The following is a 17072-nucleotide window of genomic DNA, read 5'->3' as shown; positions in this document are numbered from 1 at the left end:
TAATTTGCATGGCGGCTTCAAATTAATATGGGCCTCCATGGCCCAAGAACTAAGTCCTAGTGGACATGATCCATGGTCTAATAATCTAAATGTACCGAGTCTAATTAGGTCGAGACCTTGTTGTAATAGAGTAGACCCATTAGCAAGACCATTTAACTCCTACATACTAGAGAGCATATAAAGGAGTTAACTTCAACCAACATCCCACTTAAATGGGATTGGTTAATAAGTAGACTGAGGTGGTAGCCTTAATCATATGCTATACCAAATTGTGCCTTAGGAAGAAAATGCTCTCTCCTTCAGTCTCGCAAAAATACACTTGAGAATTGCAAGCCATAACACCTATGAACTCACTTTAATTCCACTTCAATCTCAAGAGAGAAAAAGAAAGAAGAATAATTTCTTGTCTCTCTACTTCACATTTAGGTTCAAGTTCTCAAAAATGATCAAGCCATTATGGAGGTCCTTCCTAGGGAAGCATTCTTCACAACTAATCAAACAAGAAGTCCAGAATGAGGAAATCTACACTAACATTCCAAGAAGTATTAAGAAACAGGTCATTGACCATTGTTTTCACCATGTTTGACCATTAATGGTTTCTCATGTGATTACACAATCAAAAAGAGTCAAATTCCTTGTATTTTTTCTTAGTACACAATATTTGTATCTTTTAGTACTAAAGGGAAATAAATCAATTTTTTCATTTCCTAGGAAGTGCATATCTTATATGGGGATATCAGATATGGCATATTGGCACTTCCTAGGAAGTGTATATCAGTTTTTTTCATTGTTTGTTTTGTTAAAAAATATATATATAAAAATTGATAAGATATATGGCACATTGGCTTCTTGATACCACTAGGAACATGGGAAATTTTCTAACAAATCCAAAGACAATGAAAAATTGGATCTATTTCCAACAGATCACACGCACCAAGAAAAAGTTCCCTGTTTTAAATATATAAAATAGAAATAGGGACAAATTTAACCATGCTTTTCTCTCATGGATAATATGCAATTTGTAGTTGTCAATCATATACTTTAGTGTTTTCGGTTAGATGGTAGTTTCAAATAAACAGGATCAATAGCTTTTGGTTTGATAAAAAATAAAAGAGAAACAGAAAGTTTTGGGAAATTTCATTAGTAAATTTGCAAATTTCCTTGACAACTTTCCATCAAATGTTTATGTTTCCCTCTTATTTTCTGTCAAACCAAACACACTTTGGGGTTCAACATCTCCACATCAGGCAGAAGTTTTAGGTTGGAAGGAAGGAATCTTGTTAATAAAGAAACTAAGGCTGAACATGACCGCTTTGGACAGTGATTGCAGGCAGTAGGTTTCCGGGTCTGTATGTTACAAGTGAAGCTTGGTCAAAAGAAAGCTGGTTCGTGACCAAGGACATTCTTCACCTAGTATGACTAATTTGGGTTTAAAAGCTCAGTTTTGTAAAGCGCCTAGGGGATATGGCTGCCCATATAGCCACCCAAAGAGGTTTCCTGGAATCCTGAGAAGTTCTGAGTTCTTCTCCGAGCTGGTTGCTAAACAAACTTCAAGACAATTTGAAAAAAGGAACCATTAAATTAATCTCCATTTTGAACCATTGAATTAATAATGTTGGCAGTTTTGATGTCTTCCATTTTTTTTTCCTGATACTTCAATTAACTAGTAATTAAGCACGTGCATTGCATGTGAGAAATTTTTTTCATATTAATTACTTGAATTTTAGATATATCATAATTAAGATAAGAAATGAAAACTAACAAAAGTAAAAATATGATTAAAAATAAACTCAAATGCTTGTAGTAAATGTGCATGTGCATTACATATGGAAATTTTAAATTACAATAACAATTATTATTACTATTCTTATTATTATTATTAATTTTTTATTCTCAAATGCAACAGAATTTTGTACTTTTTCATTGTTTATGTTCTATCTTTTTTTAAATATTTATTATTCAATTATGACATCATGAATTTCTTTGAGAAGTTGGATCATTAACCCACCATCTAGATAAGAAAATAGCTTTACTTTCGGATTTTTTTAAGTTATATATCATATAAATAATTTTTACTTATCATACTTAATTTTTGTTTGACACAATTAATATATAATTTTTAATATATTCTTTTGATTACTTGTACTTTTTTATTTTTTAAAGATTTATTATTTAACTATCATATCATCAGTTAATGTATAATATTAGATATGTACCCAATATATAATATTAGATATGTGCCCAATTTTTTTATTTTTATTTTTGTTATTATTTATATTTTTTTATTTTTAAAAATTTTATTATTTGCCATGACATCATTTCATTTATAGGTTGATTTTAACTTTGGCATTCTATTTTCATCATTAATAAAATTACTTCTTACATTTCATACATATTTTTGTTTAGTATAATGAATATTCAATATTAGATATACCCAATTCTTTTTATTTTTTTGTATTATATGTTTTATATATTTAAATTTTTTATTATTTAATTATGACATTATTTATCAACCCATTTGACCCAAAATGGTTGAATTGTTTATCCATCATTGGGAGGGAAGAAAATTGTTTTGTTTGCAAATTATTTTTCATAATATTAATTTTTTTTTTGTGGATTTAATAAAAGATTATACCTTAATATGAGATTTAATGAGAGAGAATAGGAAAATAGTTTTATTTCTAATCGGTTTTAAATTTGACATTCCATTTCCATCATTAATAAAATCATTTCTTATTTATCATACTTATTATTGTTTAATATGTCGAATATATGATGTTAAAAATGTTTTCAATTTTTTTAATTTCTATATTTTTTCATTTTATCTATTTTTTTTTATTTTTTTATTTAATTGTGACAATATGGATTGGCTCATTTGACCCAAAATGGTTTAATTTCTTACCATTGCCTAGATGAAAACACTATTTTTTTAGGTAGATTTTAAAAGTATGTTTTTATGTTACTGGAATTATTAATTTATTATGTATGAATTTAATTAGTAGAATTTAATGATGATAAGAAATAAAAATACCTTAAATATATGATTCAATGAAGGTGAATGCAAATTAATACCTTAAGTGTTGGATTTAATGAGAAGAAATTGAATGCATTGAATATCTTATAATTGTATCTTTTCAACTTATTTATATTAATAATTGATTACCCTTTTGTCTTCATTTTTTTTCAATAAATTTAAATATGGAAGGGTAAATTTTGTCATAAAAAAATTTCAGAAATATTAATGAGGCTATTCATACTTTTTAATTTAAAATAGCAAGTATAGATGTGACAATGCACATATAATGGCAGATTTGTCACAGCAACAAGAAAAGTATCGAGTAACTCCAAATCTCCAATGGCTCAAATCCTAATTTTACAGGGTATTATTTATCTTCTATGCGGTTAGAAACATGAGAAGAGAAGGCACTTTATTGATTATACCATATGAAATTACTAAAACTTCTCTGGTCCTACTTGGGTTTGGACCTGTCATTAGAAACCATCTCGACTGTTGTGAAGCCTTTTGTTTTGGGCCTGCTCCAGTTCTGTCGCCTTTGCAAGATGAAGCCTTCGTTTGCCTCCAAGGCATTAATCTAGCAAAAAAGTTTTGAAGGGGCCCTTTTGTAGTTGAATGTGATAATAAGTTCCTGATGCAAGTTCTAGCCTCAAAGAACCCGTTTGGAGATCATAATGCTTTCTTTTTTTGTAAAGATAAACTCCAGTAAAGACATGGACCTTTCTTTTTCTTTCTCTGTTAGAGAAAACAATGTACTAGCACATAATCTAGCAAAAAAAGGCCTATCGAATTCAAGTGTTTATACTGAAGTGATGACTTTATGGTTAGCTAGCTGGGTGGAGTTCCCCCCTGCTTTGTAATTTCTGATCTTTGTATATTGTCTTTTTACCAAAAAAAAAAAAAAGAAAAACAAACACCTGTCAAACTCTATTATTATTATTATAGTGTTATTAAGCTTTGGAGTTTGAAATTTGACTGCTAAAACAATCAAAATTGTATCCATTTACTTGGGTTTTGATTTTTTCGGCCGTAGGATCATGGAATGGAAGATTGTGGAAGAAGAAAAAAAATTCTGGGTGAGGATAGAACCACAACTTGGATAGGTTTGGTTTAGTTAATGCACAGATTGACAGAAATATTGTACATTTGGACTGCAAAGTAGGATCGTGTAATGGAAAACTGTAAAAAAGTTGAACTTGGGGAAACTTTCAGAAATAATCAATCTTCAATCTGCTGGCATGTCACCATCAAATCCTGAAGTGCATCTTCGAATTCCTCTTTTGCTGAATCACCTGCAAAACCCCAAACAAACATCAACAACAAAAGCTAATCTAAATTAACCCTCATTGCTAATTCAGTATAAAACTCTTGACTGCAGGTCTAGCCTGATTCAAAAGTCAGAGTTGATGAGAAAGGAATTCTCTCCCTCCCTAATAAAAAGTGCTCTTATTGTTTAGGAGAGAAGTAAGAAGTTATCCCTAAAGCTGTGTTTGGTTTGAAAGAAAAAGTAGAAAAAGGAAGGAAAAGTCGAAAAACCTGTACAGGGTTTGTAAAGGTTTTCCTAGCATTCCCTTATTTTCCTTACCTTTCTTTTTTTTTCAAACCAAAGTACTAAACACAACCTAAATGAAAATGGAAATGGAAAATGCTATTCAAATCCTGTTTGCCATGAAATGACGAAATATCTATCACAAGGGAAATAGATTTGTGCATGTTATGTCAATTTCATTCCGAAACCAACCCCATCAACATAACTGAGAAGCTTCAGTTGACGATTGTGTGCTGGGTTACTCCTTACTCCAACCCATACCCAGCAGAGACCTTACCAACCTAAGTACGCAATTTTTATGTTTGATGGCTTGATTTCTACGTTCTAGGGATGGATAGAATTCATTGGATGTCTACATTCTACGTTCTGGGGATTTACCCGAAGAGCAAAACTGTTGCATTGGAACGTCAACGAATAAAGTGATTATTCAACCAATCAATCCCTGGAAACAGGATATCCAGATACTTGTTTGAGACTTTGAGATTGGAACTCGACGCTCTGGTGGCAATATGGCATATTCGGATATTTCGACGATTTAACAGTTGATTCATTTTAGGAAAGCCCATAAATTTAAGGCCACATCATCGTCACCCCACCCCCAAGGCCCCAAGGCCCCAACCATATATGCGGCACTTCTGCCAAGGAAAAAGCCAGACTTTTCTACGAATACCAATTGCGAGCAGTTAAACTTAAAAATGGCACAAGTTAGCGAGCACATGCATTGATTAAGTGGCAATACCAAACAACTACTTAGGATTCAAAGTTGGAATGCACAAAGCAATCAAATTCAACTGGCTGGGGCTCATCCGATTCACCTGACCCAAGTCCCAACAAAGTGCCACTCCATCGTGTAGAAGAAAGACAGCATATGAATAAGATGTTTTCAGCTTAAATGTTTTTTTTTTGGCAGCAAAACAGAATGAACATGGAAAAGCACAATATCTGTGTAGGAGGCAGCACAAAAGTATGATATTTTTTGGTACTTCTAAAAGTGAGATGAGACCAAAGCGTCCAACCCCCCTTCTCGCGGAAGGGCACACTAGAGAATAGCTTAAAAAGTGAGAACGTAGGATGGACATAAGCACCAACAAAAGATTTTCAGAAGAATCCTCGTGTATCAAAAACTCAGAATTAAAAAAGATTTAAAAAATGGAAGAAGATAAATACAAGAGAGTGAAGAACAAAAAAGACCAAAAGCTAAGCAGAGAAGAAATGGACCAGAAAAAAAAAAAAAAAAAAGAAAAGGAAAACCTATACACTTTTAGTTTCTGCTGTTCCTTTTCGCCTCCAAAGCTGTGCCATCCTTGAGAGTCTCTTGAGCATCAGTATCCATACCAAGGCTGAAGAGGGCAGCCGCTTGAAGATAAAAGGCGGTTGGCCACTCAGGAGATACCACCTGGGCTTGCATGGCATCTCCAAGAGCTTCTTGTGGCATGTCACTCATTAGGTATGATAAGCAGCGTCTAGCAAACACGGTTGGTGATACCATAGTCCCACCATCAATGAACTGCATGATAGAGGATCAAGTAAGCACTTATAACACTAATGATGAATAATAATAATTAGAAAATCATCTAAGAATTAGTAACTCGGCAAACTGTTTTGGTAAGAACCAGATCCAGTGTCTCAACTTAATTGTGTAAGTTGAACAATGGCTATCAGAGGATGGTTATTAGAAGGAATGGAAAGAAGGATATACCAAGTGAGCCAAAAAATTGGGATGCCTAAGTAAAGAAGCTTATCTTTGGCACCCAAAGTGTAGCCCTAATCTATCAGGTTCCTAGATTGACTAAGTTCTATAATTCATACTTCATAATCTTGAAAGTGAGTGTTAGAAACAAGGTATTCTTCGGACAGTTTATATAGGGGACCAGATGAGCCATTGGGCAGCCCTGTATCCCTTTTATTTTATTTTACAAGCATCTCTCTTATAACCCCCCTCCCCCCCCCCCCAAAGCTTTAAAACCCTGGAACCATTATTGTATCAGTGTATTCCGTGCATTTTGGGCTCTACAGATATGGGGCATATCATATTGATATTTTGATCCTTGATATGAAGCATTCATGGTTAAACATTACGTTGAACATATTCATAGAAAAGTTTTCTGATGCAAACTAGTGGAGCTAATCATGCTCAAGAACCAACTTGATATCCTTGCCATATAGTGAGATTAGTTCTAAGAGTTTAAAGGATTTTTTGTTGTTCTAGACCCTAAGAAGCATATTTTTAAGCACATTTATTATATATATGCTTTGTTTATGAATCAATGACCACACAAAATGTTACTACTTCCATGTCCAGACGTGTCATATATACCAATTTGATGTAGACATACTTTCACAATATGCTAGCTAAACAGAATGTCTGCTTATAAAAATAGAAATGTGGGAAATTCCCAAGCAAAGGGTCTTACCTGTGTATAACAATCAATGGCAGTTGCAAAGTCTTTTGCACGAAAAGCAGCATCACCCTGTTTTTTAGAATTTAAAGTTTCTTGCATTTGATTGGTCCACATTTGAAAAGAAAGCTGCAAGGGTCGCGATACAACATTTTTAAATAAAACAAGGAAACTCATGGTATATCAAAAGTAATTTCAGTTTAAATAATTGAAGAAATAAACTGATAATGTTGCAAAAGACCAAACAAAATGAAGGATAAAAGTTTCATAAGGCAGGGCTCTATTAAATTTCTATTAAAATTTTCATGTTTTTGGCAAGAATGCTCCCAGTAAAGCACTAATCGGTATCCAGATAGGTTTAACTTTTCAGCTTTAACATATTTGATATTTGGTAATCCATGGAACCTGATTAATGAACCATAAATAGTTTTCACCTATGATACCCTGATAACTGTACATGGTACTGTATCATGTTGGATACTTCAATTTTTAGTGTAAAATTTCATCCAATAATATATCCAGCCATGTCCTTGCTGTATCCAGGTAACATAGTTGTTGGCATATTATAATGCCAAATCTAATTAAGAAGCAGTTTGAGTTTGGATTCTTCCATAAAAAAAAAAAAAAATACTTTCGAAAGATTTAACTGACAACAAGCATTTTGATGCATATATGCATTCAGAAATAAAAATTAAGCAACCGACTATTTAGACCGCCATCATAAATTCTTCCAACACCATAGTTAAAGCTAAAATGCATTCCAGATGACCCAATTAGAAATTAAATAGAAAACAACCATCAAAGTTAAGTGCAGCTCAATATTCCATGTCATTCTATGGTGGAGAGGAGGATTTTATTACAGAGCATTCACACAATTCACCAAGTCTCAAATCTAAAACGCTATTTCATGAAAGATGTGTCCACATTTTCCTTTGTGTAACATTCTGAATGTGTGCATGTTTTCTTCTGCTCTGATTGCTTAAGTGAATGAAAAGAAAAAGGACTAGCACAATAACAGCTGTTGGAGTTGATATATATGTCAGAAGGCAACAGTTGTACTTGGCAGGACTATTTCGCCAACTTAAAAAAAGAAAAGCAACATAATAGAAGATAAAACTGGAATTAACATTAGCATGATCAAATCAAAATTAATTGGTAGTTACTTGCCTATCTGAAACAGAAAAGTAGACTTTAGTATCAATGATCACTAACCTCATTGGCAACCCCTTCATCATCTTTATATCCAATTTTCTCTAATATTTCATGTATGGCAGTGAGGTCCATTCTGGAGCATGCTTCACCTAAAGGTGTCAACAACAACTGCACTGGGGATGCTGTTCCATGTGGAATACCCATCAAGGTATATGAAGGCACCTGCTAAATACCAATACATGAGAATATATGTATTTCTATCAGGCCAAATAAAATCTTTGGTAAGGTTAATGTTTGGCCACAGGGAGGTACCAAAGTATAAGCTGAAAGGTTACTAAAAGGCTCTCTCTGAAAATACCCGATCATTCAGATCCTATTTAAACAGGATTAAGCAGATATTACATATAATACCCAAAAAAGGTAACAACCAACTACAAATTTAATAACAATTATATAGACTAAATGGAGGTAAATAAGGGATGATATATATTGAAGAAAAGATCCAATGAAGTGGCGTACACCATGGTCACAATTCCAATACTACATTTAAACTAGGTGTAAATGGAGGAATTCCCCCCCCCCTCCGATTCACAACTTCCTGGATTTTATGAAAAAAAAAAAAAAAAGCAACACAGATCCAGAAGGTATTGGGCCATAGATGCTATCTCAACCATTTAAGTGGATCATCATTTTCCCTGCATGGGAATGTGGAGCATGTACCAAACAGTTCACTTCATGCAGTAATATTGTTTACCTCTGTTTCTTTCTGAAGTGAAGTCAGAGCAGTCACAAGGGTCTTTGCATTTGGCCTTTCACGAGGTTCATACTGTAAACAACGAGAAGCTAAGCGCACTAATTCAGTTCCATCATCATTAGAGAAGTGGCCCTCCAAACAAGAATCTATCAACATCAGAAAATTCTTTCCACGTATTAAGTCTAGTGCCTGCAAAAAGAGATATAAACATATATGATAAGCTCCATCCTGAAAATTTTGGAATATTTAAGAAAAAAACAGTAAGAATCCATCACTGACATTTAATATAAAGAACAAAGCACATCCTATTCTTGCACATGTAAGCACCTCCAATTTTAGTATGATGATTTGGACCAAACTTCAGATACAAAAATGTGTGGTAATACATGAACACAAAAATGGACAGTATGCATGTCCCCACACAGGAAGGTGGGCAACCAAATTGAAGAAGGAACACCAAATCTTTTCTGAATTAACAAGGCATGGAAACACTTAGATTTACCCTCAGGCTCCATTTGGGAAGAGTGCAAATGCTGGTTCAGTGCATATATGCACTCTGGTTCAGTTTTGCTGGTATTTGGTAAGAATGCATCTGTGTATTGAAAATGACAGCCAAAACAGATTCCAAGACATGTTTGCATTCAAAATGAGAGACTCAAAGTTGGTCAATGTTAAAAAAAGTGGATTCCAGTCTTGGGATTCATGTTTGTACCAATCACAACTAAAATCATTTTGCAAGAGTACAAAATTATCATAACAAAACTAAACCAACTTTGCATTTTTATAAACCAGACATATTTGCATTTGCTCTGAACATTTTTGTATTTGCACTCTTCCCAAATGGAGCCTTAGGCTGTGTTTGGTTGCAATGCAAATAAATTTGCACTGATGCAAAACCATGGCAGTGCAAATTATTTGAGTGTAAATTCTGATATATTTTTGTTTCAAAGTTTAGCTTATTTTGTTTGACTGTAGTACAAATGAAGTAAATTAAGATACAAAGAAGAATAAAGTAAAACTCAAAAAAAAATTAAACAAGAATTTGCATTTTTTTTCCATTTGCACTCCCATGCATTTGTACTAGTGTAAATAAAATTGCACTGCAACCAAATGCAACCTTAAGGACATTTTATGTTCCCTGCCCACAAGTAATCAAGTATATGGCAGTTGACATTGCTAATAATTTAAACAAACAACAGGATTACAAGCTTTATAGTTTATAGACAACTCAAGAGTTCCCAAAGATGTCTACAGGTCAATTTACTACATATTACAACCAAGCTTAAGAGGAGGAAAGGAAAACGTACATGGCTAGGGGGGATGTGTTTCCCACTGAGGAGATCAAGCAAAAGAGTACCAAAACTGTAAACTACACTTTCTGGTATCACTCTACCTGCCAAATAAATAATACAAAAACAAGTAGACCAGTTTATATTCAACCAAATGACAAATAATAAGAAGGCAGTAACAGTTGCACATAATAAAATATGATAAATAGTTCCATAGAATTAAATTCAATTATAAGCAAACAATTACATATAAAAAATCATTGAGAAATGTACATGTAAATTTCTAATAACTGATCCTGTAGCAGTTTTTTTAACTGCATTATGGCCATTCAATCCACCTATAAAAACACACAGAGAAGGATAATTGAACATATACATTTCTTAGAAGAAACAAAGTAGTCAAAACAACATCTATGGGATAATTGAGAAATAAAATCAGCAACCTTACTAAACCAGGCAGGCATCATTTATGTCACAAGGAGAAAAACGATGAATCTTTTGGTCATTTGGAGGAAAATCCATAGAATAATTAAATTTTGTATATTAGATTATAGTATAGAAAAAAATGGCAAACTTATTAACCACCTATAAAGCTACAATTTCCACTATACTAAATTGTTTTTACACAACTGCAGGAAAAATAGCTTAGGAAGTATGACCAATTAAACCAATCATCAGATATTTCTTGATTCCATTGTGTACACAACTAAACCCCTTGTCTATTGGAGGTGACTTTTCCTTTAGCTTAGGAAGTATTTACCTGTCCTCAAGTATTCTGGGGGGGTAAAAGCCAAATTTGTACTGTAGCTCTTGCCGTCTCTGCTATTCTTCATGAGGCCAAAGCACGAGAGCCTGGGATTACCATCCTGTCAAGTGCTGACTCACAATAAGGACTAGAGAATGAAAGGCAGATGGTCTTCCAATAGATAAGAGCAATGTAAAGAAATAATTTACCTTATCAAACAACACCCGATAAGCGTTAAGGTCATGATATAATGCCCGGCCTTTGCTGCTGCAATATTCCAAGGCTTGTGCCAAATACAAGGCAACTCTCAACCTCATGGCCCATTTCATTGGCTGGGCCTCCCCTACCCATTTCAATTTTCAACCCATAAGAACCATTGAAGTGTCTAAATTAGCAACATAAACTTGGCAAGCATCAGCTGAGGATTTAGCAAGATTTTTTTCTTTCCTTTTTTTTTACTTGGGGAGTGGGTGGTCAGCTGAGATATCTCTTACCAACTAAGCATACTATAGTTCTACTAGCTCATATGGAAAGAAGAAGCTCAAGCAGTTCAGTTTTGTTCTTTGACCAGTTAAAGCCCTCAATTATAACTATAAAGTTTCATTGGAACTAAAGACATTTCTGGTCAAAAGTTCGGCATTTTAGTTCATTCAGTCTAACCGAAAGAACTTTATAAGCAAAACGACTGATAATTGTCAATGCTATATATATTTTTTCATTAACCAGAGCAAGAATTCAAATTATAACAATGTAAAGTACGGATGTAAACTACATTGTCTCGCTCAGACCGACTAAGCTCGAGGTATCTGTTATGAAGAGTAAGAAAAGCTTACAATGGAAGAGATGCTTAGAAAGGGTTTCATTCGGCATGAACTCGGCAACGAGTAACCTCTCATCTCCTTCATAGCAACATCCAATCAAGTTCGCCAACCGGTCATTCCGAAGCTGACCTACCGCTCTGGCTTCCTCCTGCAACAAAATGAAACCAAATAAGAATCAGAAAAAAAAAAAAAACAAAAAAAAAAGCCAAAAGAATAAACGAAAAAAAGAAAGTCGGAAAAAGAAGTATACTAATCAATCAAATACAGATAGAAAGGAAAGCTAAAGGGAATGTAAAGGAGAGAACGAACGATGAATTGGCGAGCATCAGGCCACGCGGACTTGTTGAAACGCTTGACGGCGATCCAACGATCGTTCTCGAGCCTTCCTTTATAAACAACATTAGGAGCTTTCTCTCCATGCTCGGAGACGATGTTATCGACGGAGAAACCAGCGGTGGCAGCCCTGAGTTGCTCCAAGCTGTACTCACTGAAACCAGGCAAGGAGTCGCGGTCGTTTTTGCCCCCGTTCTCTGCAAATAATTACACCGTTAGACAAAAGGAAAAAACAAAGAAGCCGGTCTCATCAGAATTTTCAGTGTCTAAAAAGAGAGAATGAGTGAAGATCTGGAGCGTCGAATGAAGTGAAGGCCTTTACCGAGATCGGAGGATTCGAATGAGGTGGATTTGAGATTAGAGTGCCACCAGCAGAGGGATAATTTGGAGCAACGGGCTCCCATCGCCGGAGATCTGACAGTTATGACAGGAAAACAAGATCGGAGATCAGACGGCCTGTATTTCTCTGAAACCACTAGGTGGGAGGGTTTTCATTTGTGTGTGTGTGAGAGAGAGAGAGAGAGGCGAGGGAACGTTTTGGGGGAATACCGAAAAAGAGGAGGGGAAAAGGAATGACAGCGAGAGAGCGTTTTGTATAGTGAAGGGGAGAGAGATAGAGAGAGGGAGAAAGCAGATTTGTGGATCCAAGGTTTTACTTTCTCTCTCTACTCTCCATCTCTCTCTCTCTCTTCCTCTGTAATATTTAAAAATTATAGAAGAATATTTAATTAAGCAATCTTTTCCCTGTCCATCTATCTGTTTGTATGTCTTTCTCTCTCTACGTATGAACTGCAAATTGCCTTTTTCTCCTTTTTTCCGTTCCAGTATCGTGCTTTGCTTTTATCTTTCTTTTTCCCCACCTCATCATTCCTCTCCTCTCGCTCTCTCTCTATCTGTCTTCTGTGTGTTTTTTATTTGGTTTTATTTATTTTAAAGAGCGATGTGATTCTGGATTTGGAATCCCCTGTCTCTGTTTCCGTTGGAGTGAACGGTTAACAGGTCGGCGGCAGCGTTACGACTTACGATTAGTGGTGAAGTCATTTTCTTTCGGTGCAGTGGGAGTGCAATGGAAATGGAGTAGACAAAAAATTATCAGAAAGGGTAAAAGTTGCACTCAAGTTTGGAAGATGGAGCCCCGGCGGCCCGGCCCCGTTTTTTTTCATTCTCGTTTATTTATGGGTAATGACTAATGGGTTTTTTTTTTTTTTTGAAAGATATTTATGGATAATGGGTTGAAGAAGGCAGCCTTCTTGAGTTTGAGGATGAGGATAAGCCGAGAAGGTGATACCAGCAGATTACAGAACTTAAAATATAAAAGCCAACATTAATAATTAATGTTAACTCCCGTCATTTTCAACTTGCATCCCACATTAACACCGATTATAATTTATAAATTATAATTAGGTTAGGGAAAATACTATTTTGTTCAAGAATGTTGACCGTAGGTTTGACCAATGAAAGCTAAAGCCTAAAGGTGTGTTATGCTACTGCCTACTGCTAGTGCTAGGCTTTCTCTTTTGAACGTGTGCCGATGCGATGCCGTGCCGTGTGGCCTCTTGAGTTTTTTTTTCCTGGGCTTGGGCTTAATCAGCTAATGTCCAACTCCAATGGGCCAGCGATGAATCATCAACTAGTGGATGGGAAATAGGATTAATTAAGAAGTTGGAATTAGTGGGGAAAATTGGGATTAATGTGAGAGGAGGCGTCAAACTTGGTAAGAAGGTGGAGGCAGAAGCGCCAAAATCATATCATAATTTGTGGGGCAGCATAGAGCAGGCCCGGCCTAACAATGTAGTGGGGTGGGGCCCAACAGGCCCAACACACAGACATAGACTGACTGGTCACTTGGGAGTGTTGTGAAGGAAGGAGAGGTGAGTGGCTAGTTGCCTTTGCCTTGGGCTGCTTAGCAATTTGGGTGTCGTTTGAGTTTTGCCTGCGGGCCATAATACCCACAACTTGGACTATGCCTTGTTACACGCTGGATCAAGGGCTCAAGGCTAGTTATGGCTGCAATTAAATGTAATTAAGGATCTTATAGTCCGATATTTGTGTGTGTGTGTGTGAAGGGAGCGTTTGCACCGAAATTTGACAAGTTGATGATATGATTTTTGTTGAGAGGTCCATGACCACGAGATCGTCCAAGCATGGAAAAAAGCGTATAAGCTGGTTGGTTTTGTCTACACTCATGATCCAGATGTGTGTGCATGATTTTGTTGTTTCTTTTGGATTTCTCTACTCCATTATTCTCTATGTTGACAATGATGCCTGGAGTATTAATCTTTTGTTTCTTACTTTTTCTCTTTTCTTTCCAACTTCCTCTTATATATTTGGTAGTAATGAACATTGTATTTTAAGAATTAAAAAGAAAAATCCCCTGTGTAAAAGAGGGTAGAAGTTTATATAGTTGGGGCATGACCCTGGTGAAATTCAAATAATGCCCAAAAAACATCAGACAAGGATGCTTCCTATTGCTCCATAAACATTTCAGCTGTGTTTTGGTTTGACAGAAAATAGAGAAATGGAAAGAGGGGAAATTCCCAATGAATTTCACAAAATTAGTTAAGAACTTTCTTTTAAACAGAACATAGTGTTTGGTATTGAAAAAATAGTCTCTCTCTCTCATCCTTTGAGTCTTTGAGGGCGTGTGGAACTAGTACAAGCAAGTTCTAGTTCACACGCTATAACCAAGAAAAAAAGTTGTAGTACACAGGATGGTGGAACCCATTTAAGGATACTGGGAAATCTAGCAAAGAGATCCAATGTCTCTGGGAATGGGCCACTTAGATGCTCAACCAGACCTCAGCCTGGGTTTAGCTCCTGTTACATAATCATAATGTGCATGGTGGGATTTTGGATGAGCTTTGGACGTCGTTTTTGTTTCAATAAGAGTGATTTATTTATATTAATTCACCATTAAATGGACCCACATTGAATTACATGATATATAAACTTTCTCTAAATACATTGTCTTGAAAAAAGTATATTGGGCAAGTCCAATATTTGGGGCCCATCTTAGGGACACAAGTGGCAAATACCCTTCTAGTCACAGTGGATCAAGGCCCACCACAGATATATCCGAGCTGGAGTTGATGTCAAGAATCAGAATGAATTGGGTGAACTTTTTATCTAAGCAAAGTTGGGGTCATCGCAATTCACAAGTCAGTGTGATCTACATCCATCGACTCACTTTACCAGCTGGCACCTTCATCATTAGATAACTTTTAACAATCTGGGTCATTGTAATTATTTTTGTTTTTACGTAGTTTTAAAATTACCACATCAACAATAAAACAAAAGCACATTCTTAACTTTGAGATCATTTGGCAAGTATTTTTTGAAAGATCTGACAGTTTAAAGACGATGTGAGCTTTTACATCAAGATCTTAACAGACTGTTTGATTGAGATGCATATGTCCGTGTGTCTTTCTGCGTGAAGATGAATTAAAAGAAAAGTGAAAAAATCCAGAAAATAGCCCAAAATGAGCTTCTCGCATCTTTTTTGGGCTACGGCTTTCGATGACTACATTTTTTTTCCAACCAAACAAAAAAAGACCAAAATACGGATTTTGACAGCTCACGCAAAAAAAAAATACCAAATAAGGCCTTTGTTTTTGTCTTGAGAAGTGAAAATAAGATAGTTTTTTTTTCTAAACATATATCATGCTTTTTGAAACCAACAAATTATGTTTTTTAAGGGTATTCCACAATTTGAATGGCTTTATTTTGTAAAACAAAAAACGCCCGCCATTGTAGCAAAAACATTATATTTTTGCTGATGTAACAGTAATTTTTGCTTTCGAAAATAAAAGCATTCGCATTATTAAATACCTTCTAAAATAATAAACAATTTTTATTCTTGGAGCATTTGAAAATGAAAACACATACACAACCCGAGAACTTACCTCTTTCTGCATTTTGTTTTAAGAATCAATCTATTTTCAAACAAATGGTTTTGATTTATTTTTCAGAACTGACAACAACGAAAACAATTCAAGTTGAAAAACGCCCCCTGATTTAAATGGGCTTTGAAGTAACGACTAAATCTAAATGTATAATTAGAAATTTGGAATTAAACAATGTCAAGTTGATTTTTGCCCACTTAATTAATATATATAGTCTGAATCCTTGTTGTGGCAACGTAGTTCTATTTGTGAATCCCGTAGCCCAAGAACCAGTGTTGTTGTATCATATAATTTTTTAGACATCCACATGCCAATGACAGGTGAACTAGGACAAAACACATCAAACTGCAAGGTGGGCAGGTGAACCCACTGATGGTTCAGTTTCTCCGCCGCGTTGTGTATTGAATTTTCATCCAGCAATGACAGTTCATTTTCATTGAGGATTTATTGTAAATAACGACTATATGCAACCCATTTAAGCTTCGCCCTACACATACATACTTTGGGGAATCCAAAAGAGTTGCATTAATTTGTTGTTTACTAGCATTCATCGGCAGACATTAGAGGAAGGACATGTGATAGTTTGGTCTAAACCCCCGGCGATGACCCATTAGTCAATTAGGGTCCGTGGATGTGCAGGCTCTCTTCTGTTTTGTAGCCCCATCCTTTATTTTTCTATACTAAAAAAATCGAAATTAGGGGTGTCAATGGACCGATTTTGAATTGAATCAGTTCAGATTTAATGGTTCAAAATATTTATTGGATTTGATTGGACTTGATCTATCTATAATGAATTTATATTAGACTAGGTTGGATTGAACTAATATCTGATTCATTGATATAAAATAACAATATAGGTGTCAATAGACCAGATTTGATTAGAATTAATCTAAATTAAATAAATTTGATCAGATTGGACAGTCCAAACATTGAATTGGACTGGTCCAAAATATTCAATGGATTGAATTAGATCTAGTCCATTTGCATTGAACTAACATTGGACTGGATCGGATTGAACCAAATCCAGTCCAATGTAATGTCAATGTAATGTTCTTTTTTTTTTCTTTGAAGCAATGTCCCCCATCTTATTGAAGGATCTTTGAATTGTCCTG

The 17072-nt window shown here is 35.1% G+C and overlaps 1 protein-coding gene across 1 annotated transcript; it reads right to left on the bottom strand.

Moving 5' to 3' along the window:
- Positions 1–5637: 5637 nt before the first annotated feature.
- Positions 5638–12881, bottom strand: LOC104597050 (serine/threonine-protein kinase BSK5-like). The gene is made up of 11 exons (XM_010258439.3): positions 12608–12881; positions 12381–12472; positions 12035–12255; positions 11738–11873; positions 11114–11247; positions 10920–11025; positions 10178–10263; positions 8871–9059; positions 8177–8338; positions 6980–7093; positions 5638–6072 (listed from the first exon to the last, which is right to left on the bottom strand). The coding sequence occupies exons 2-11, from the start codon at positions 12460–12462 to the stop codon at positions 5827–5829; spliced, it is 1476 nt and encodes a 491-aa protein (XP_010256741.1). The 5' UTR covers positions 12463–12472; positions 12608–12881; the 3' UTR covers positions 5638–5826.
- Between the last annotated feature and the right edge of the window lie 4191 nt (positions 12882–17072).

The sequence above is a fragment of the Nelumbo nucifera genome, chromosome 2 (genome assembly GCF_055504915.1).
Source record: "Nelumbo nucifera cultivar China Antique chromosome 2, China Antique-T2T, whole genome shotgun sequence".
Classification (NCBI taxonomy): domain Eukaryota; kingdom Viridiplantae; phylum Streptophyta; class Magnoliopsida; order Proteales; family Nelumbonaceae; genus Nelumbo; species Nelumbo nucifera.
The sequence above is the reverse complement of the archived record's forward strand: the minus strand, read 5'-3'. Positions and strand labels throughout refer to the sequence as shown.

What these genes read in the sequence shown, in the direction of transcription:
- LOC104597050 (XM_010258439.3), bottom strand. Translation starts at nt 12,462, where the DNA reads ATGGGAGCCCGTTGCTCCAAATTATCCCTCTGCTGGTGGCACTCTAAT. An exon ending in CTGATGCTCGCCAATTCATC is followed by an intron (nt 11,874 to 12,034) that starts GTTCGTTCTCTC and finishes ATTTTGTTGCAG; the next exon opens with GAGGAAGCCAGAGCGGTAGG. An exon ending in TTCTAAGCATCTCTTCCATT is followed by an intron (nt 11,248 to 11,737) that starts GTAAGCTTTTCT and finishes TGAAATGGGTAG; the next exon opens with GGGAGGCCCAGCCAATGAAA.